The 23,674-nt window shown below is 41.4% G+C and overlaps 1 protein-coding gene across 4 annotated transcripts in view; it reads right to left on the bottom strand.

Moving 5' to 3' along the window:
• The window catches only part of TAMM41 (TAM41 mitochondrial translocator assembly and maintenance homolog), a 55,051-nt gene that overhangs the window by 20,893 nt on the left and 10,484 nt on the right, over nucleotides 1–23,674 (bottom strand). For all 4 annotated transcript variants that reach the window (XR_009542694.1, XM_060161155.1, XM_060161157.1 and 1 more), the window contains 2 exons: nucleotides 21,678–21,828; nucleotides 5,391–5,536 (listed from right to left, as the gene is read on the bottom strand). Coding sequence is in view for 3 of the 4 variants with exons in the window: in XM_060161155.1 (XP_060017138.1) it covers nucleotides 5,391–5,536; nucleotides 21,678–21,828 (297 nt within the window). In the remaining variant the exon portion in view is untranslated. The remainder of the gene's footprint in view (nucleotides 1–5,390; nucleotides 5,537–21,677; nucleotides 21,829–23,674) is intronic.

Here is a 23,674-nt window from a genome sequence, read left to right as displayed (position 1 = left end):
TACACAAAAAGAAACTCAAAATGGATTAGAGACCTAAATGTAAGACCAGACACTATAAAACTCTTAGAGGAAAACATAGGAAGAACACTGTTTGACATAAATCAGCACAAGATCTTTTTTGACCCACCTCCTAGAGAAATGGAAATAAAACCAAAAATAAACAAATGGGACCTAATGAAACTTCAAAGCTTTTGCACAGCAAAGAAAACATAAACAAGACGAAAAGACAACCCTCAGAATGGGAGAAAATATTTGCAAATGAATCAACGGACAAAGGATTAGTCTCCAAAATATATAAACAGCTCATGCAGCTCAATATTAAAAAAACAAACAACCCTATAAAAAATGGGTAGAAGACCTAAATAGACATTTCTCCAAAGAAGACATACAGATGGCCAAGAAGCACATGAAAAGCTGCTCAACATCACTAATTATTAGAGAAATGCAAATCAAAACTACAATTTTGCAATGAGGTATCATCTCACACAGTTAGAATGGGCATCATCAGAATATCTACAATCAATCAATGCTGGAGAGGATGTGGAGAAAAGGGAAGCCCCTTGCACTGCTGGTGGGAATGTCAATTGATACAGCCACTATGGAAAACAGTACGGAGGTTCCTTAAAAAAACTAAAAACAGAATTACCATATGAACCAGCAATCCCACTACTGGGCATATACCCAGAGAAAACTGTAATTCAAAAAGACACATGCACCTCAATGTTCACTACAACACTATTTACAATAGCCAGGTCATGGAAGCAACCTAAATGCCCATCAACAGACGACTTGATAAAGAAGATGTGGTACATATATACAATGGAATATTACTCAGCCATAAAAAGGAATGAAATTGGGTCATTTGTAGAGACGTGGATGGACCTAGAGACTGTCATACAGAGTGAAGTCAGTCAGAAATAGAAAAAGAAATATCGTATATTAATGCATATATATGGAACCTAGAAAAATGGCACAGATGAACCGGTTTGCAGGGCAGAAATAGAGATACAGATGTAGAGAACAAAAAGTATGGATACCAAGGAGGGGAAAGTCACAGGGGGTGGTGGTGGTGTGATGAATTGGGACATTGGGATTGACATATATACACTAATATGTACAAAATGGATAACTAATTAAAAACAAACAAACAAACTTAAAGCTATAACTGCTGTCCAATCACTTTAGAATCCCAGGCAGACAAGAAGTCCAGAAGACAAAGAAATGAATCACCATACTGGCAGAAATAATTAAACCTGACCATCAGGAGGTAGGGCTGCTGGTACACATCTCTTATTACCTCTTGCCCAACTTTGATGGTAAATGGAAAGTGTAGTAGCTACAGTCCAAGATGGGCATGGTGACCAGAGTCTCCGACTCCTCAGGGATGAGAGTCTGGGCCACCTCACCTAGACCAGCCTAAATGCTAGAAAGGGTGAGGGGAATTTGGAATGGGCAGCAGAGGCGGGAGAAGATGGGTATCAGTGGCAGCTTTAAGATTAGATGCATCTCTGGGAACTGAAGCTCAGCCCACTCATCTTATCCTTGTGCATTTCCCCACAATAAGAAGTCAGTTAGAACATAGACCATCCAGGCTTTCAGAGGCCAAACTGAGGGATTTGGAAGTTTATTTTCACAGTTAAAGGAAATTCCCAGCTGTTTTCCCTTGCTCAGTTTCTAAAAGTTGGCAGCTAGGCACATTATCTTTCCCTATCCTCTAACCAGAGAGTAGATGATGTCTCTTTGGAGAAATTCTACAAATACTGAAACTTGGGGTCCTCCAATGAAACAGCCAGGTCCTTGTCCCAAATCCTATAGTGAAGCTCACTAGCTGACATGCTCTATCCATCACAAAGAACTCCCAGTCTGCATTTTTTAAACTGCCTTGCTCTTTAAAATACAGGCCACAAAGGATGTGCAAACATTTGAGAAAAGCTTCTAACACAACAGATGAGAGTGAATCCATAGAAAAAAAGGAACTAAGAGAAACAGAGACAATATAGGGAGCAAGAAAAAACTTCAAAAATTTTAATAAAGATCATTAAAGAGATGAGGAAAGATAATGCATTCATACAAGAACAGGATGCTATAAAAAAGAATATTCAGAGGAAATTAAAAATTCAAAAGAAGTGTTAGAAGATTGATTCAAACAATTCTTCTGGAAAACAGAACAAAAACCCAAAGAAACAGGAATGAGGGAAAGAAACAATCGAACAAGGAGGTCCAACAACCAACTAACAGGAATTCTAGAAAGAACAAGCTAAGAAAATGGATATGAAGAAATGATGAAAGAAAATTTCATTACAGAAATGATGAAAGAAAATTTCCTAGAACTGAAGCTCGTGAATTTCCAAAAGAGGCTCATGAAATGCCAGACTAATAAATGAAAAACATGGGAATTCCCTGGCATTCCACCAATTAGGACTCCACGCTTCCACTGCAGGGGGCAAGGGTTTGATCCCTGGGTGGGGAACTAAGATCCCATAAGCTGCATGGTGCAGCCATAAAACTAATAATAATTTTAAAAATAAATGAAAAACATACACACAAAGACAAAGGCAAATCATCATGAAATTTAAGAATACTGGAAAAAAGGAAAAGATCCTAAATACTGTCAGAGAGATAAAAAAGGTCACATCCAAAGGATAGGGAATCTGAATAGTGTTAGACATTTTATTTTTTTAATTCAAACAGAAAGTCACAAAAATTATAATCATCCTCATCAGTTCACTCAGTCCCATGTAATTAATTTTTTTTATTCTTGATTTTTGTTAGCACTTTTATGAATTCATCAGTTTTCCATTAGAGCTCTGAAAATGCTTATTCATTCAGTTCAGCAGTACAGTCAGTTACCAGAAACCTGTACTTGTCAGAGCCTTTTCTATGAATTCCTTGAAGATGAAACCCATTTATAGGAACATTTTTGCAAAAGCATCAGAGTACACCCAGAACTGTCTGTAAATGACAAAAGACTTAAAAATGACCACGGTTAAAGATTTGATGAAAGTTCATAATAATGCAATTGACAAGGAAATTTAGTTATTTCTGAGATATACATTTTAAAGTAATAACTAGAATTATGACTTATAACATTATACCAAAACATATAAGATTTTTAGAAATTTCATGTCATGTCTGAAACATTTATATTAACATATTTCCATACAAATAACCCCAAGAAAGTTTAGTATTAGTTGGGGGTTTTTTTTGTTTTATTATACTGCAGGTTCTTATTAGTCATCAATTTTATACACATCAGTGTATACATGTCAATCCCAATCGCCCAATTCGGCACACCACCATCCCCACCCCACCGCGGTTTTCCCCCCTTGGTGTCCATACGTTTGTTCTCTACATCTGTGTCTCAACTTCTGCCCTGCAAACTGGTTCATCTGTACCATTTTTCTAGGTTCCACCTACATGTGTTAATATATGATATTTGTTTTTCTCTTTCTGACTTACTTCACTCTGTATGACAGTCTCTAGTGTGGGACTTCTGAATGCAACTCTAGAAGCTAGAATAAATGAAGCTATGACTTAAAACTTCTGAGGGAAAATTACTTCCAGCCTAGAATTTGATATCTAGCTCAAACTATCAATCAGTGTGAGGGTAGAATTTTCAGATGTACATGGTCTCAAAAAATTTACGTCCTTCACAACCTACGTTAGGAAGTACTAAAAGGTATACTTCATCAAAATTAAAGTGTAAACCGTGAAAGAGGAAAAGATCCAGTAAACCAAACACTTGCAAAGGAGAGGGGAAGAAATTCTCGGGTATTAATGAAAGAAAGTTTCAGGAGAAGAGCTGTGCATCAAGCCTAGAATGGAACCATACCCGAAAGGAACAGGGGACACAGGGCTCCAGGAAGAACGTCCCCAAGAACAGTAAGAAACAGAGAACACACGTGATGTGTTTGTCTACAGTGGAAGATGTTCTACAGGTCTGTAGCAGAATTTGAGGGTGAATTAGTTACAGCTATGTAGAAACTAAGCAAGTGAAAAAAATGAGACAGTGATTAACTCCAAGAAAAACAAAGTTGTACAGGAAAGGAAATTTCATAGTAGTATATCTTAGCAATGAAGAAAGTTATGTGTCACAATAAAGTAAATATCGACTATTACCCTAACCCAAAGTTATGTAATATCTATACATGGAGCATAAGCGGTAGAGGAGTGGGGGTGGGGGGTGGGGAGAGGAAGAGAGAGAGAAAGAGAGAGAGAGAATGTATGTGTGTTGATTGCGGTGCATAAGAGAGTAAAAAATCCTCATTTTCCATAGAAAGATGACAAAAATAAAGTACAAGTTGAAAAAAATCAAGAATAACAATCAAACCATATTACTTAGAAATATGGAGGTAAACGTAAGAAGAATCAGTGAAGGAGATGAAAGCAGTTGCTCTGGGAAGTAGCACAGACAAGTAGGAAGGTGTACGGCAGGGAACTGCTGCTTTTTGTTACAAACCTTGGGGTGCCACCTGGTTTTTAAACAATATGTATGCATTACTTTGAGAAAAGTAAAAATTAAAAACAAAATACCTCAATCTAAAGCAAACATGGCAAAATCTGTTAACCTGAGTGGTGGGTATTCTGGGCATTCATGTTATCCTCCAACATTACATTTAAAATAATTCCTACTTTTTTAAAGTTTCCTTTCAGTTCTAGAAATGCCATTAACTTGTCATTCAACATAATATTAGTTGCCCCTATTATGTGGAAGAGGAAGAGCATTAAAAAAGTAAAATAGTATTCCTTAACTTAAGGATAAAAAACTATGAATTCTATAGTTTAAAAAATCTTAAATCCAAATTACTTTTCTCAAAGGAAAGGCTTTTATTTGATTTTTCTTTTCAAAAAATTTAATATTTTGAAGAATGCCTTGAAAGAAAGTTTTGTTTGATGTATCAAAGAAAAGTTCCAAGACATGATACATATAACAAGTGGGGAAAAAACAAGCTTCAGAATAACCTGTATGAATACATTTATGTAAAATAAAACCAAACAAAAAAGACCAAACTGCTTCATACATGTGTATATGTACAAATACATACAAAAGTACATGCAACAAGATCTGGAAGAAAACATGCCAAACTGTTAATAAGGCTACCTCTGGGGAGGCAGGTGGGCTTGGGGATGGAAAGAAGGTAATTTCAGAGTTTATTTTCACTCATTTTTAATTAATAATTAACATACATAGTAAGAACTTCAAATGGCAAAAAAGACACACACAGTGAGGACCAGTCCCCACCTCCCCCCGCCTCATGTCAGCCCTTGGTCCCCTTCTCCAAAGGCAGCCTCTTATTACTAGTCACTTACTAGTCATTTGTGTACCTTTTAGCCTTATTTCAAATATACGGAAGAACATAAGTCCACAGGATTTCCCACAGATAGTTTACCTCCAGGCTGCCTTGCTGGATTTTATACACCACTTGGGGATTCTCCTGTAGAATGCTGCCGTAGAGCTCACGAAAATGGGCTATGTTGGGCTTCACAATATTCAACACTTTTGCCTTATCCTCTCCAACCACCATCCGAAAGTCACCTGGTTAAAACAAACAGAAAAACGAATTTTCCACTGCGAATTCACATTCTGACCTGTGAACTACAGTCCCCCAGCTGACACTGCACTAGTTCAACCTGGCAGGATCTCTCATTCAAAACACTTGCTTTTTCACCTTAAAACTGGGAACACAGTACCCCAGAAATGCAGGCACATGTTCGGGGGGAAAGAGAGCCTCTCAAATCACAAAGCCCTTTAGCAGTTAAAATATAGTTACCTAAGTACAAAAGGTAGTCACCATTGAGAGGTTAATATGTGTTTGTTTTTCCAATGCAGAAGCTTCTGTATTTATAAACTTTCATCTTGTGAACAAAACTCTGCCTGTGACCAATCACAGAGATGGGGGCTGTGTGCCTCACCACAGCTGTGTCCTTGGTACTGCTTACTCAGCTTGGCCCTCTTGCTGTTTGCGTGAGGGCTTTTGAGGTGCTTTATGAATATAAATAACCTTATTATATTTGATAAGGGCAAGGTTTACATTTAAGATAAACTTTAAAGCAGATATAATTTAAAAAATTGCAAGTGGTGAACTTGCTGATCTTCTAGAGAAGCCAAGAGGCAACTGGGACTCCTGAGGACACAGACGCTGATGGTGGCCATTCTGAGGAGCTCATTCTACCATGAGGACACTGGTGCTGGCAAGTGCCATCTTGGAGTCCTCCCTCTAGCCTATTAGCACAAGGCCTGCTCATTACTGGGTCAGAACCAGCCCCAGGCCCTACAGCCAATCACCCTTGGACAAGCCCCAACCACCAGCAAGCCAGTGGCCACGACACTGGCAGGGCCTGACAGCTAACTGGGCCACGGACCAGCCCTGCCTATGAGCATGCCCAAAGAAGTCAGCCCCACCACAAGAGAAGGGCCCATGTGGCCCATACAGGGGGCACCCCTATATAGTCCTGGTGACCAGAAGGAAGAGTGCTGCTGGGACCCACAGGACGTCTCCTACATAAGGCCACTCCTCCAAGATTGGGAAACATCCAGCATCACCCTGATGCCAAACCAAACAAGCAGGCAGCATCACCCTGATACCAAAACCAGACAAACATGCCACAAAAAGAAAGAAAAGAAGAGAAAAGAAAATTACAGGCCAACATTAATGATAAACTTAGATGTAAAAATCGTCAACAAAATATCACCAAATCAAATTTAACAATGTATTAAAAGGATCACACACCATGATCAAGTGGGATTTATCCTAGGGATGCAACAATGGTTCAATATCTGCAAATTAATCAATGTGATACACCAGATTAACAAATTGAAAAATAAAAATCATATGATCATCTCAACTGATGCAGAAAAAGTTTTTGACAAAATTCAACGTCCATTTATGATCAAAACTCTCAACCAAGTAGGTATAGAGGAAACACACTGAACATAATAAAGGACATATATGATAAACATACAGCCAACATCATATTCAATGGTGAAAAGCTGAAAGCATTTCCTCTAAGATCAGGAATAAGACAAGGATGCCCACAGTGGCCACTTTGATTCAACCTGGCATTGGAAGTCCTAGCCACAGCAATCAGACAAGAAAAAGAGGTAAAGGGAATCCAAATTGGAAAGGAAGAAGGAAAACTGTCAGTGTTTGTAGATGACATGATACTACACATAGAAAATCTTAAAGTTGCCACCAAAAAGCTATTAGAACAAATGAATTAAGTTGAAGGATACAAAATTAATATACAGAAATCTGTTGCATTTCTATACACTAATAATGAAATATCAGAAAGATAAATTAAGAAAACAATCCCATTTACACTTCCATCAAAAAGAATAAAATACCTAGGAATAAATCTAACCAAGGAGGTAAAGGACTTGTACTCAGAAAACTATAAGACATTGATGAAATAAGCTGAAGACTACACAAATGGAAAGATATACCATGCTCATGGATTGGAAGAGTTAATATTGTTAAAATGACCATACTACCCAAGGCAACCTACAGATTCAGTGCAATCCCTATCAAAGTACCAGTGGCATTTTTCACAGAACTAGAATGAATAATTCTAAAATTTATATGGAAACACAAAAGACCCCAAAAAGCCAAAGCAATCTTGAGAAAGAAGAACAAAGCTGGAGGTATCATGCTCCCTGATTTCCAATTACACTACAAAGCTACAGAAATTAAAACAGTATGGCACAGGCACAAAAAAAGACACATAGATCAAAGGAACAGAACAGAGAGTGCAGAAATAGACCCACACTTACACATTCAATTAATCTATGACAAAGAACGCAAGAATATATCATGGGGAAAAGACAGTCTCTTCAATAAATGGTACTGGAAAACTGGATAGCTACATGCAAAAGAATGACACTGGACTTCTTTCTCACACCACATACAAAAATAAACTCAAAATGGATTAAAGACTTAAAAATAAGACCTGAAACCATAAAACTCTGTCCATATGAGCTTTAATATCAGTCTTAGCAATATTTTGGGGGGCTCTGTCTCCTCAGGCAAGGGACATAAAAGCAAAAATAAACAAATGGGACTACATCAAACTAAAAAGCTGTTGCACAGCAAAGGAAACTATCAACAAAATAGCAGTCTACTTAATGGGAAAAGATACTTGCAAATGATATATGCAACTCATACAACTCAACAACAAAAAAACCCAAACAACCTGATTAAAAAATGGGCTGCAGATCTGAATAGACATTTTTCCAAAGAAGTTTTATAAAGATGGCCAATAAACACCTGAAAAGATGCTCAAATCACTAATCATTAGGCAAATGCAAAATAAAGCCACACTGAGATACCACCTTACACCTGTCAGAATGGCTATCATCAAAAAGACTACAAGTAACAAGTGTTGGCAAGGATGTGGAAAAAAGGGAACCCTCATTCAGGAATGTAAATTAGTACAGCCACTACAGAAAACAGTATGAAGGTTCCTCAAAAAATTAAAAATAGAACTACTGTATGATCCAGGAATCCCACTTCTGGGTATTTTTCCAAAGAAAACAAAACACTAATTTGAAAAGATATATGCACTCCTATGTTCACTGCAGAATTATTTACAACTGCCAAGATATGGAAGCAACCTAAGTGCCCACTGATGGATGAATGGATAAAGAAGATGGGATATATATATATATATACACATACACACACACACAATGGAATATTAGCCATAAAAAAAGAATGAAATCTTGCCATTTGAGACAACATGGATTGACCTATAGGGTATTATGCTAAGCAAAATAAGTCAGAGAAAGACAAATACTGTATGATTTCACTTATATGTGGAAACTGAAAAACAAAACAAACAACAAAACTGAAACAGACTCACAGATACAGAGAACAAACGTATGGTTGCCAAAGGGGATGGGGGAGAGAGATGAGTGAAATAGGTGAGAGAGAGTAAGAAGTATAAACTTCCATTTATAAAAGAAATGTCACAGGGATGTAATATACAGCATAGGGAATATAGTCAGTTACATTGTAATAACTATGTATGGTGATAGATGATAGCTAGATTTATCATGGTGATCATTTTGTAATGTATAAAAATATAAAATCACTGTGTTGTACATTGCAACTAATATAATACTGTAAGTCAATTATACTTCAATTAAAAAAAAAAAGCACCAAAAGGCTGCCTCTACATGACGCCAAAGCATCTGGAGAAAAAGTATGAAATTTAGTTTAAGAAGAAAAAAGACTACGCTCAGTTTAAAGTTAAAAAAAATTGCAAGTGGTGAGAAATGAGGAACCTTACATTGGCCTGTGGGATGAACTGAGCTGCAAAATACTAATTCCAAAGGATAAAGAGCAACTTTTGAAACAACCTTAAAGTGCCCTACCCTGCCCAAGCCACTGGCGACCATCAGCAAGATATGGGGGCAAAAGAGTGATGAAATGCAAAAACTTGTGTGAATACCTATTGGGCTAACGTTAACTCAGAAGAGGCTGGGCACACGTGAGGAACCCCTGGGGAAGCTTGGAGAAAGCCATGTGGCTGAAGCCTTTGCTGGGCAGATAGAAAGAAGTCTGGGGGAGGAGTGAGGTGGAAAGAGCAGGCAGATACCTCAGCTGCTGAGGAATCCCCTGGGGGGAGGGTGACAGTGTAACTTATCATCCGAACTAGGTCACTTTTGAGGGTGAAGTGGGCAATGCAAAGTCATCAGGACAAGTATTAACTGGGCAAACCAGGACATGTGGTTACCCTCACCGATTTCTTTTCTTGGGAGCAGGGAAGGGAATCATCAAAATTATGACCAGCCACAGCAGATCTTCTAGAGCAAACTGTTGGTCTGTTTGGAAAAATAAAAAGATATCCAGTAGTCAGTATGTACTTCAGTAAGGAATAAAATACACTGGATTTTTAAGCTTCAAAGGACCAACTTACACTACAATTCGGTAGAAAGCATGTGGGGACTATAAGCTTTGGAAAAAGAGTTACAAACAGCCTCTGGAACCCAACCTTTGTGAGATGAGGTCGGGACTGGTTAGAGCAGTGAGCTTAAGTGAATCCTGTCCTAACAAGCTGCTCAAATACAGACAAGACTGTTTTTTTCACTATTATTTTAAAGGGAAGAGAGTTACATAGTTAAACCCTGGGACGACTGCTAGTGAGGGTGTAGAGAAATTGGTTCTTTCACATAATGCTTTTGAGTTTATAAACTGCTAACATACTTCTGGAAGCGGTGAATGATGAAACCTCATCTCTGGAGAGGAAGCCCCAAGCAACACACCCAAACAGAGGTTAGGAGGCAAACTTCGCTGAGCATTTGCTTTGTCATATTACCTCATTTGTCCACGCACCTGTCCTCTCCGGTGGCTGCTGCCCTATCCCGATCTAGCACGAAGGCAAAAGAGACACAGGGATGATGGAACCCGCCTGAGGTTTCACCAGAAGCAACTGAATACATTCCACACACACAACTGTTCACTGAAGCACTATTTATAACACTGAAATCCTGGCAGCAACCAAATGTCCCACGACAGGGGAACGGTGCACCCACACCTACCATGGAGCAGGGTGCAACCACTAAAAATTACAGGCACGACACACTGTGAGATGTAAAATGACCATGTAATAATGTGCAGCTAAGAAACCAGGATACAAAAGTACAAGAAGGAAACAACTGTAAAAAACAGGAAAAACAAGACAAAAGGGCTATTTTAAAATGGTGATGTTTGCTCTAATAAGATACACATTTATTGTGGGCTTTTTAATGGCCTGTGCTTCACACAGGCTGTCTAGTTCAGGGCTGGCAAAGCCTCATAAAGAAGGTACTGATTGGGACTTCCCGGGTGGCACCGTGGTTAAGAATCTGCCTATAAGAGCCGGGGATACGTATTCGAGCCCTGGTCCGGGAAGAACCCACATGCCTCGGAGCAGCTAAGCCCGTGCACCACAACTACTGAGCCTGTGCTCTAGAGGCCGTGAGCCACAACTACTGAGCCCACGTGCCACAACTACTGAAGCCCACGAGCCTAGAGCCCATGCTCAGCAATGAGAGAAGCCACAGAGATGAGAAGCCTGTGCACCGCAATGAAGAGCAGCCCCCGCTCGCCGCAACCAGAGAAGGCCTGTGCGCAGCAACTAAGACCCAACACAGCAGAAAATAAATAAATTTTAAAAAAAAAGAAGGTACTGATTATTCTCAATTTCAGTGATGAGGAGGTGGGGTTGCAAAGACAGCTTGCTCAAGGCCCAGCCACCTCTTAGCGTGAGGGCAGCAGCCTCAGGTAATAGCTTACTTCACTGCGTAACTTTCCTCCATTTCCCTCACTTCCGTAACGCTGGCACACTACTTCTGGCATTTTAAAGTAAATTCGCAGATGCACAGACGTGCTATCTCAGCAAATGTGAACGGAGAGGCAGCCGGGTTAACTTTCAATTGTGTAAATCCTTACGCTTTTATTCAGAGCCTATAAATGTCTTCTATTAATCTCTGAAGGGGTGAAATGTCATCAAACTCTGAATCTAACAGGCTGGCTCGGAAGTGAAAGATCAAATTGCATCACGGTTGAGTTCTAAATATTTGTGCCATTTCTTCTCCCCTGTACATTCCACAAACAAAAAGTTCTTATATTTTAGAGAGTAACTTTCTGAGAGAGGGACTGTACATTACCAAAATGTAAGGGTATACAAATCCAAATCCTCCCCAAAGAACAACTGCATGCCACAATGAAAGGAGCTGGAGAATACCATGGACTTTCTGAGAACGCGGACTGAAGCTTATTCGTCCCTGAACCGCCAGCTCCTCACGCACTGCCTGGCACAGGAAGGCACAGCAATAAATGTCTGCTGAATTGAATTTCTCCAATTGCTGTGCAGCAGAACCGGCTCAGCCACGGGGAACAGCAAGCAAATGGGCTTATTACCTGCTGCTTCAGAACAAAATGAATTAAAATCGTGAGCACAGCATGAACCAGCATCTGATCATAGGAATCAATTTTTCTTACCTGCAAATATATGTTTACAACAAAATACAGGGATTGAGAAAAACTGACTGCTGACTTTTATTTTATGCCTCTACTGGTGGGTTTATAATTGCTCAAGCCAGAGAACTGCCAGTCTAATTCAATGGGTAACCAAAAGGGTAACCTCTCCTTGACTTGAAATAAGACAAACTCAGAGGCTTGTAACGCATCTGTAGCTGGCCTGCTCTATGATTCCAGCATGTCTGCAGCAGTCAGGGACGTTATTACAAAGGCAGGGATGTGAGTGGAAAGGCCCCGGCTCTCAAGTCTGGCAATGTCCCAGGGTGGCTGCAGTTGAGTTACTTAACCTTTCTGAATCAGTTTCCTTTCCTGAAAAATGTCTGTAATAGTCATACTAACCTCACAAAATTGCTTTTAGGTTCAAATGATTAAGGTATTAGAAAATGCTTTGTAAACAGTGAAGCAGATATTGTTGTGACAATGTGTATATGGGAAGGGCAAGGACAGAGGGTGCAGGAAGCCCTGAGTTTTTAAGATACTGACTGGGTAACTTTCCCCTCTTAGACTAACCGCACTACCGCTGTCATCTCAGTTCAATAAATATCTGGGTGGTTTCTAAGTGCCAGGAGCCGTGCTGAACTCTGGGGATACAAAGATACAGGCTCTGCCCAGGAGGTAAGTGACATGAAAACAGAGCATTTCAGTGCAGGTTACAACGTGGGACTCCCATGTGAAAGTGTTCAGGAATAGGAGCCCAAACTGGAAGTCGACACGGCAGCATAATACTCATTTTAAACAGCTGTGGGTTTTTTTGAGATGTAATTCACACACCATACAATTCATCTATGTCAACTACATAATTCCATGCTTATTCACAGGGCTATGCAAGCATCTAATTTTAGACCATTTCAGCCTCCCTAAAAGAAACCCTGTACCATTAACAGTCACTCTCCCTCCACCCATCCACCCCCAGCCCCAGGCAAAGACTAATCTGCTTTCTGTCTCTATAGATTTGCCTATCCTGGACATTTTACATAAGTGGAATTGCACAACATATGGTCTCTTATGATTAGCATAATGTTTTCAAAGTTTATCATGTTGTAGCACTTATCAGTACTTATTCCTGTTTACGACTAAATAATATTCCACTGGATGGATGTACCACATTTTATTTATCCATCTCTCAGTTGATGGGTATTTGGGTTGTTTTTACTTTTGGGCCATTTTTTATGAATAACGCTGCTATGAACATTTGTGTATGACTTTTCGTCTGGATATATGTTTTCATTTCTCTTGGGTAGATACCCAGGAGTATAACTGTTGGGTCATATAGTTACTCTAAGTTTAATATTTTGAGGGACTGCCAGACTATTTTTCCAAAGCGGCTGTACCATTTTACGTGCTACCAGCAATGTACAAGGGTTTCAGTTTCTCCACATCCTCGTCAACACCTGTTCTCACCTGTCACTTTGGTTATAGCCATTGTAGTCGGTGTGAAACAGGGTCTCTGTGGTTCTGTTTGACATTTCCCTAATTACGAATGATGCTGAGCATCTTTTCATGTGCTTATTTGCTATTTGTATACTTTCTTTGAAAAAATGTCCTTTGCCCGTTTCTATATTAGGTTATTTGTCTTTTTACTGCATTCTAAGAATTCTTCATACATTCTGGATACTAGTCCCGTATCAGATACATGATTTGTTAAGTATTTTCTCCCATTTTGTTGGCTGCCTTTTCACTTTCTTGACAGTTTTGTTTGCAGCACAGAAGTTTAATTTTTATATAGTCCCATTTATCTATTTCTTTTGTTGCTTGTGCTTTTGGTGTATACCTAAGAAACCACTGCATAACCCAAAGTGACTCTTCTAAAAGTCTTACAGTTTTAGCTCTTACATCCATGACTCATTTTGAGTTAATTTTGTGTAGGGTATACGTTAGGGGGTCCAACTTCATTCTTTTGCATGTGGACAAAATAATTCTTATTTGAAAAAAGATGACTAAGGCAGTATTTCTAGGAGGCAGCCTAACACATCATTCGAAATACATCCCCAAAATACCTCCATGGCACGTGGAAGAGAATGAGATAAGAATAAACAGCTGATGTACTTGGTGATATAAATTTGAATCATATATAAATTTTTGGGGACTTCCCTGGTGGCACAATGGTTAAGAATCCACCTGCCAATGCAGGGGACACAGGTTCGAGCCCTGGTCCGGGAAGATCCCATGTGCCACGGAGCAACTAAGCCCATGCGTCACAACTATTGAGCCTGCCTTCTATAGCCTGCGAGCCACAACTGCTGAAGCCTGCGTGCCACAGCTAGCGAAGCCCGCGCACCTAGAGCCTGTGCTCTGCAACGAGAAGCCACCGCAGTGAGAAGCCCGCGCAGCGCAATGAAGATTAGCCCCCGCTCGCCGCAACTAGAGAAAGCCTGCGTGCAGCAACGAAAACCCAATGCCGAAGACCCAACTCAGCCAAAAATAAATAAATAAATTTATTTAAAATAAATAAATAAATAAAATTTTCTCTTCCTGTAGAGAACACATAACGGAGAGGTGTAGGGAGGGACGGGGAGGAATCAGATTTACGATACTGGTTCAGGAAGGAACCAATGTCACAACGATCCACCCATTCATTCATCAAGTATTTACTGAGCGCCCAGTACATGTCAGGTACCACTGTAAGCACTGGAGGACAGTGAGCAAAGCAAGGCAAAAACGTCTGCCCTCAGCATCCTAAGTGGTAGAACAAAGACCAGAGACAAGAATCCCAACAAATAAACAGTACTTCAGATGATGGAAAGTGCACCGAAGAAAACACAAGCTGCAAAAGCTGACCGGAAATGGGAAGCGAGACACAAGGGGCCCTGGAGGAAGAGTGTCCCAGGTGTAAACCAGGAATGACACATACCTCACAGACACTTTGTAGAACAGTGACGGGCTAAGAGCAAGGGTTCTAGAACCAGAGTGCCTGTGTTCTAATCCAAGCTCAGGACTAGAAGCTACATGACCCAGGACAAGCTACTCACTTCTCTGGGTTTCGGTATCCTCAAATGTAAAGTGGAAGCAGCAGTAGTTGTTAGTTTACAAGTTTCCAGGATTAAATGAGTTAATACACGTAAAGCACTTAGAACAATACCTGATACACAGTAAGTAATCCAGAAACGTTAGATATGACTGGTGATTAACATCCCTTCAGGAGTGTTGCATGCTCAGAAATTAGCAAGCGACTGAGTAAAAAGAGTTCCAAGTGAGGTTTCAGCAAAAGCTCGAGCTTGCCAAGCCTGGAGAAATATGCTTCCAAATTACTGAAAGAGTCAATCCCCAACATGCAAGTCATTCAGTGACACTGCTTGCAAGGTCACAGATGGTGTGACTGTCATGGACTAAATCTTAACACTCTCACCCCAGAGAAAATGTTTCTTTACCGGCTTTGACCAGTTCCAGAAATGGGGATGTTTACTCACACTTAGAGTCCGGACACCCGTTTCTAATTTTTTTCTCCAAGAATCACTCAACTGGCACTTCCTCACTGCTTTGTCTTATTCCTAGAAGTAGCTGAGACTGCGTTCAGACAATCTGGCATCGAAACAAACCCATTCTCTCTCTTACTGACAGTCCTTGAAGGTGGTTTTTGTTTCTTAAGGACTGTAAAGGGCCAAGTGAATCCACCTGATTTAAGTATTCTGCTAACTTCAACAGGCATTATTTGTCAACATGTAACAAGTTTTATGATTATTATAACTGACAACATAATTCCAATTTGGAGAATGTGTCCAAGGAAGTTGGACAACTTCCAACTCTGCCCCCTTCTGTACCAAAGTAATTTGGCCAAAGTGATTCGCAGCAGTGTCATTAATAAAACAATGATGGACGGAGGCAGCCTGAGCACCCACCAATCACTGAATGATCAAGCGAATAAAGGTGTCTCAGCCTGAGGAAAACCTCTATAGCCAGCAATAGTACACAATAATAGTAATAAATAATAATAACAGTCATTTTCTGAGCCCCAACCATCAATGAGGTATGAAGCTGGGGGCTTTTATAAATATTATCTCATTGAAAACCTTTTATGAGATTGTTATTTCTGTTTTACAAAGAAGAAAACAGGCTCAGAAAGGTTCCAGCACCTCCACAAGGCTGGTGTTCAAACTCAGGTCTGACTGTAGTCTTGCCCTTTCTAAGTGTCTGTGTTAATACAAGCAAACATGTATCCAGAATAATAAGGGCTAACATTTACTGAGCATTTACTATGTGCCAGGCACTGGGCTAAGCACTTTACATGTATGATTTAATTTAATCCCTATAAAAACCTTTTTTAGGGAGAAAGAAACTGAGTTACAAGGAGGCAGAAAGTTAATTAAGGTTATAGCTAAGACGTGAACCCAGGAGTCTGACTGGGTTTTTAACACTTTACAAATGCTCCCTTCCATGAAGTAATATTATGACTTAGGAAAAAAAAAAAAAGCAAAGTAGTAAATATCAATAGAATACTTAATTGAAGCAGTTAAGGGTTTGACCTTGATTATTTTCACGTGAAACTGTTCACATCTCTGAGGCACTGCCCTAGTTCAAGCCCTCGTCACCATCCAGACTTGCTGGGCTCTGTCCATCCACCCAACACACATGCACAGATGCCTGCCATGAGCCACGGCAGAGTTCCGGAGGTCAAGGATACAGGGCAACCGACACAGACTCGGTCCTAACTGTCCTCCCCACAGACTCCTCTCTGCCTGGCCAGCTCTCACCCGGGCTCTGCTCACGGGTCCTCAGAGGCTGGTGCTCAGTTCCAACGTCACCTTGGGAGAGGCCTTCCCTGGTTACACTAAAGTAACGTTCTCCTTCCTCCCCTAGTCTGTGCTGCCATGTGTTTGCTGTCTGATTTTTTACCTACAAAGAAAGCCCCATGAGGGCAGGGACTGTGCCTGCCTTGTTTATTTCCTTCATCCCCAGAGCTTACAAGGGCGCCGGGCAGAGAAGGCTCCCCTAACTATATGCTGAATGAAAAAACTTTCCTGTTTTTCGTCTCTTTCCCTCCTGCACAGTGCTGGCAAAATCATCTTTCCAAAACAACAAATCCTGGACCAACTTGCAATGCCTGAAAACTTCTGTGGCTCTTAGTTGTGTATTGCTTGTGAAATTCCCACCTCTTCACTTTGTATTCAGTGCCCTGCCCAACACCGGCCTAACCTCTTCTCCAAAATACCAGAGAGGCAGTGAATTTAAATGGTTAAGAGTGTGGGCTAAGATTCCAGCTCCACCACCTACTAATCTACCAAACAACTGACCTGAGACAGATTTGGGCCTTGGTTTTCTCACCTGTTAAATGGCGACAATAATAGAGCACCCAATCAAAGGGTTGTGGTGAGGATTAAGCTAGTTATTAGATCAAAAGTATTCAGAGCCATTCCTGGTACACAATAAAAAATGCGACTTTCTCCTGCCATAAGCCATGGACCTGAGTCACGTCAATCTGCTCCTTCTTCCCTAAACAAGCCATGCTTTTCACACTCCCCTGCCTTTTCCACATGGGCTGTTTTTTAAATCTACCACTGACTCACCATGGCTGTATACGTTTATTAATGTGCAGTTCTTTACAGCAGAAACTGTAGCTTTAGTTCTTCATATGTTATGGTACGCTGATTCACTTGATAAATATTAAACCAGGATCATTACCTAAAATTAGTCATTTTAATAGTTTGTACTTCCATAAGAATGTTCAAGGTGGCCCTTTAAAGTTCATTTGGTTTTCTTTTTGTTTACTTAAATGCTGACTTCTAAGAATAACTGAAGGATCAGAAAGCTTTCTCCTCCCCAATTTTGCAGGCTCTCATTATCCACCTACTCCTTTCTCACCATCATTTATAACAATAATGCCATAAATACTGACCCCAGGACAGTTAAAGTGATCCTTAAATACTGCATAAAATATAGGGGTTATTATTACTACCAGCAATACTGACAGATCTTGCCTCTGCCAGTAATTACTGGCAGGAACGTGTCCAATAACACGGAGACACTGTTTTCTCTGTGTCCCTCCTGACCCTGCCTGGGAGAAATGTTGAATTTCACAGGTTAGGGACAACATATTCTCTCTCTCAACTGGAACCAGGTGGAAAATAAATGTCTAAGTTGGAAATAAAAATACATTGGTGGGTAACTTGAAGTCTGGAATATTCTGAGGGCTTGGGAGGTTTAGGTAGTTTGCCCAAGGGATAGAATCTGATCAATTCAAGGATACTGGGTTCTCAGAAGCCTAAGAAAGGCAGGTAGAAAAGCTTGCCTTTCAACACATCGCCTGGGGCAAGTCTCATACCTATGAAGGACACATGCCTGCAGGGCCTAGATCCTTCCCCATGTGCACTCTCCTCGTATAGTTCCATCATATTATAGGCTAGGTAACCATTAATTATACTGTGTCCTGGCTGAGGAACAACCATCATATACAGTGTTGTTTCAATGGGAAAATATATCCCCAGTCTAAACAACTGGCTTACAGAAGACTTTCTGGAAAATGTCTCATTCATAAGGTAGGGACTACACAGTGTTGGAAGTAGTCCCCCTGGAGAGGATTGGCAAGTATTGTGTCCTAAGTTTTGCGGGAAAAAGAAGCCAACCTCTTTGAAATGAGTAATGTAGGCTACTTGGCCAAATTCTCAGATCCAAATCTGGGTTAAGCAATCACAAATAACAGGAAGCGGCAAGGTGAGGAACGGAAGTGACCGGAGGCCGAGGGGCTGGAGTCAGACACAGCGAGGTGCGAGACCCGGCTGTGGGGAGCAGCCCGCTTCCTCTGCCAGCTCTTCCCCCAACAGCCCAGGGCCGGCTCCTTGTCACTATTTCCACCTACGCTCCGTATCACCACCTCAGACTGCCTTCCCGGGCTACCCACTGTGAGACAGCCTTACCCTCAGCCTGATATATTTTCTTCTCTTCATGGCACTTAGCGCGATCTCAAACTGCCTTATTGCTTCTTTACTGCCTGCCTCTCCCTAAAAGACCAGAAACTCCACGAGGAGTTTCACTCGCGCCACGCTTGCTAGTGTGCACCCAGGCCTAGCACAGTGTGTGCCACAGGGAAGACACACAACACAACACACATTTGTTGAACAAACAGGGCTGTAGTACGAGGATTCAGTAATGGAATAAAGGAATAAATGATCCATCCACCTACCTACACATCTATCTACCTACTTACTGACCTCCTTATCTGTGTCTGGAACAGTGTCTCTATACAGCAGCCCTTAATAAATATTATAGAAGAAGCGAAACAGAGGATGATACTGCTATGAATCAGCAAGTGTTTACTGAACAACAGGAGAAACCAGGAGCATAAGACACAGCCCTTCCAGGAGGCAGAGCAAAACTCAGCTCAAGACTGAGAGCAGCCTGAGTGCCGACTTAAAGTCTGCAAAGAGGTGGGAGCAGTGATAAGATTCGATAAATGTCTTTAGTCAGTGTTCTGAATTTACAGAGAACTGGAATCCACCTAACACTATGCTGATCTTGACAACGTGGGCAGAGCAGAGAACGGCTCTGCATCTTCTCCCACAGAAGTCGACAAAAGGCTTCTGGTCCCTGCTGTCTCACAGGGGAGCGTGGGGAGGTACCCAGAGGCCCTCCCCACATGTTCACCCTGGAGGCAGCCACGCCACGCTTGCTCCCCTGCCTTTGCCATGAGAAGCTGGAAGCAACCAAGACCAAGGTTATGCCACCTCCTTTCTCGGCCGTGTTGCAATGACAGCTGTGGTCACAGCACACACATTTTGGAAAAAAGACTGAAGAACAAGACCTTTCAGGTCTCTTTCAGCATTGCGTTTCCATGAAATCTTAATCTGTACAGGGATTCAGAAAATGAGTCAACTGCCTTTGCGATTTTTTTTTTTTTTGCAGTACGTGGGCCTCTCATTGCGTGGCCTCTCCCGTTGCGGAGCACAGGCTCCGGACGCGCAGGCTCAGCGGCCATGGCTCACGGGCCCAGCCGCTCCGCGGCATGTGGGATCTTCCCGGACCGGGGCACGAACCCGTGTCCTCTGCATTGGCAGGCGGACTCTCAACCACTGCGCCACCAGGGAAGCCCGCTTTGCAATTTTTTGAGTACAGAGTTCTTTGACTCATACTTAAAAGTTGGGAAAGACGATATTTATTTAAGATAGTGGTTTTCAAACTATTTTTTAGGTAGCAGGCTACTTTTCTGTAAACAGAGTTTTACATGGACACTTAACACATTAAAAAGATCAGTGGGGTGCGGTGAGGGGTCGGGATCCGCCCTCTCAGCCTCCCCTGTGCCCTGACATCTCTGAGGAGCACAACTGGTTTAAGGGGAAAGGAAGTTAATATTTAGATAAATAAAGAGATGACTGGGGAAGGAGGGCAAGCTTTCTTTAACGTGAGGAAAGACGGAGTGGGCAAGTCTCCACTTTGTGCCCATCATAGTAAAGACTGGCTCAAGCAAGGACCATCAGTGGAAACTCACACTAGGAGGGCAAGTTTAGTAAGAAGCAGCGTATCTGCCTCACCTTCAAATGTCTCCCCAGAGTTCGCTTAGAAAGGAGAAAATGCTGCTTGTCAGGGCACCAACATCACTGGTCTGTAGACTTCAAATATGTGAATGTCATGCAAGACAAAGGACGGCTGAGGAAACATTACAAATTAAAAGATAAAAGAGACATGGTGGGCTTCCCTGGTGGCGCAGTGGTTGATAGTCCGCCTGCCGATGCAGGGGACATGGGTTCGTACCCTGGTCCGGGAAGATCCCACATGGTGCGGAGCAGCTGGGCCCGGGAGCCATGGCCGCTGAGTCTGCGCATCCGGAGCCCGTGCTCCGCAACGGGAGAGGCCACAACAGTGAGAGGCCCGCGTACCACCAAAAAAAAAAAAAAAGAGAGACATGGCATCGAAGTACAATATATGATCCTTGACTGGATCATGTACTTGAAGGAAAAAAACAGTATAAAGGACATTATTGGGACAACTGACAACATCTGGAATAAGGATCAGCAATTTGACAGAAGTCCTGTATTGATGTTAAATTTCCTGAATTTGGTGACTGTACTGTGGTTATATAAGAGAATGTCCTTGTTCTTAGGAAACACGTACTGAAGAATCTGGCCTAGAGGGGACGCGGTATCTGTGACCTACTCTCTAGTAGTTCAGAAAAAATATATATAATATGGCGCATTTACACATACAGAGGGAGCAGTGGTTCTCAAAGTGGGATCCCTGGAGGAGCATCAGGCATCACCTGGAACTTGCTCGATATACAGATTCTCGGGCCCCAGCCCAGACCTCGCAAGTCAGCTGTCTTGTCTGTTCTAACAAGCCCTCCAGAGGATTCAGCTGCTCACTAGCTTTGGAAAACCACGGATACAGAATGATAAAACAAGTGTGGCGAAACATTTCCGGGGAAAGGGCACATGGCAGTTTTCTGGATCATTACTGAAACGTCTCTGTACCTTTGAAATTGTTTCAAAATAAAATTGAACAATAACAACAACAAAAAGGTGACCCTATGTAGAGAAGTGGAAAGGAAGAGACCCTGAGGGCAAGGAGGCAAATCAAAGAACTCCTGCCTCGACCTTCAAAGAGGTGGTGGGATTCGAGCCTCGGCTGCTGCAGCTCCAGTGCAGGGCGAGGGGCGGGGTGTCTGGCCTGCACGGTCTTCCAACAGCGAATCTCCTTCCTGTAGAAAGTACAGGCATGAAACCTACTGACCTGAATATGAGAGTCTGGCAATCTCTATAAACAGGTCTTCCTCAGAAAAGCTTTCGGGGAGCATGAGGAAAGCAGCGGTCACGGCACTCTTCAGATTTTTATCCAGGGCCGACCTGAGAGCGACGTTCTCATTCATTGCTACGATTTTCACCTGGAAAAAGCAGAACATTCAGAAGAAAAATTCCAGAAGTGGAGTACTGCCCAATCTATGTGTTTATACATACACGGGAACTGTCCTAAACACTTAGCCCTGATGATCTTTGAGTATTAGGCCAGTTGACATGAAATATTTATTATTCTAATAAGCAATTCCAGAGTCTCCTGTTTTAAGCCCAAATCAGAGAACTCGTGACATAGGAAAGAAAAACAAATATTGTTCTTAAATGAGGAAATTCAACATGAGTTTTGAAAAAGAAGTCAGCACAAAATGGAATAAATGACCTTTGGGAAATTTAGTATTTTTTAATTTTTTAATCTCACTGTTCTTCTCTTAATTTTATGGTGGAAAAAGGCATTTTACTTCTTTATTTAGAACGCACCTCTGTTCTTAACCATACATAACCTAAGCAGGTCATGCTCTATTTTGAACTGATTTTGAATGTGACTAAGGAAAAGGGAAAGAAAATTAGCTACAGTAGAATCTGCTGTCTTTGACTTCTCCCAATCCATCAAGATACAAATTGCTCCAGTGTGTTCAGATTGGTTTTAAAGACTGCACTGCAGTTCAGAGAGTGTGTTCAAGTCCTAGCTCCATCTCTTACTAGCTCTTTGACTATGGGCATCATTCCTTATCAGTAAAACAGGGTTAATAACCGAACCAAGCTTATAAGGTTGCTGGGAAGATTAAATGAGATGTTTCATCTGAAGCCGCAGCTGAAGTGAGATTCCTTGTGTTTCTTGTTGCACACGCAAGCGTTTTTCTGAGCCAGGGGTTCTCACCTTTAGTAAGCATCAGAATCTCCTGCAGGGCTTGCTAAAATACATATTATGGGACTTTCCTGAGGGCGCAGTACTTAAGAATCTGCCTACCAATGCAAGGGACATGGGTTTGATCCCTGGTCCGGGAAGATCCCACATGCCACGGAGCAACTAAGCCCGTGTGCCACAAATACTGAGCCTGCGCTCCAGAGCCCGCATGCTGCAACTATTGAAGCCCGCGCGCCTAGAGCCCGTGCTCCACAACGAGAAGCCACCGCAATGAGAGGCCTGTGCACCACAACTAGAGAAAGCCCATGCGCAGCAACAAAGACCCAACGCAGCCAAAAATACCCCCACATATTATTAGGCCCATCCTCCAGTGTTTCTGACTCAGTAGGCCTGGCTAGGGCCTGAAAATGTACATTTCTAACAGGTTTCCAGGTAACGTTGATGCTGCTGGCCCAGGGTCCACATTTTGAGAACCACTGCTCTAAGGTGTATAATTACTTTGAACTAGAATTGCCAAATCGCTCTTTGTAGCAATTGTGCCAATTTGCACTCCTGACATAATCTTAAACTATCATGTTGCTTCTGACTGATTTTCTCAACAAGTGAAGGATCTAGAAATCCCTAATAAGGACACCCATGTATCTGAAATGTAACCACCATCTCTAAATCATTTAGTGCTGTCACCACATTTTTCTCATGTTCTAGAAAGTAGGGCTTAAATTGCCTTTTATTTATCAAATATAGATAATTTCTGACAAAATTCAGATGGCACATAAAAGACACATACAGTATGAGAAACTCCAAACTAAAATTTTATTAGATAGCAAGGAAAGACAGGAATGATGTATATCCCCAAGTATAGTTTCTTCTCTAATTTTTTTTATTAATTGTGAAAAGCAATATTAGAAAACATAACTATTTTATAAATCTGGCTTAAGAACCTAAAATCTGTCTTTTACCTTTTGTCCCTACTTTTTTTTAAGGGAATATTTATACCGTACAAAACTCTCATGTGATAGGTAAGCCACTTAATTCCATACTACCACCTCCTCCCTCATAATTACAAGGAC

This window comes from Lagenorhynchus albirostris, chromosome 10, assembly GCF_949774975.1.
Source record: "Lagenorhynchus albirostris chromosome 10, mLagAlb1.1, whole genome shotgun sequence".
NCBI classification, from domain to species: domain Eukaryota; kingdom Metazoa; phylum Chordata; class Mammalia; order Artiodactyla; family Delphinidae; genus Lagenorhynchus; species Lagenorhynchus albirostris.
Note: the sequence above shows the minus strand (reverse complement) of the source record. Positions and strands in the feature narration are given on the sequence as shown.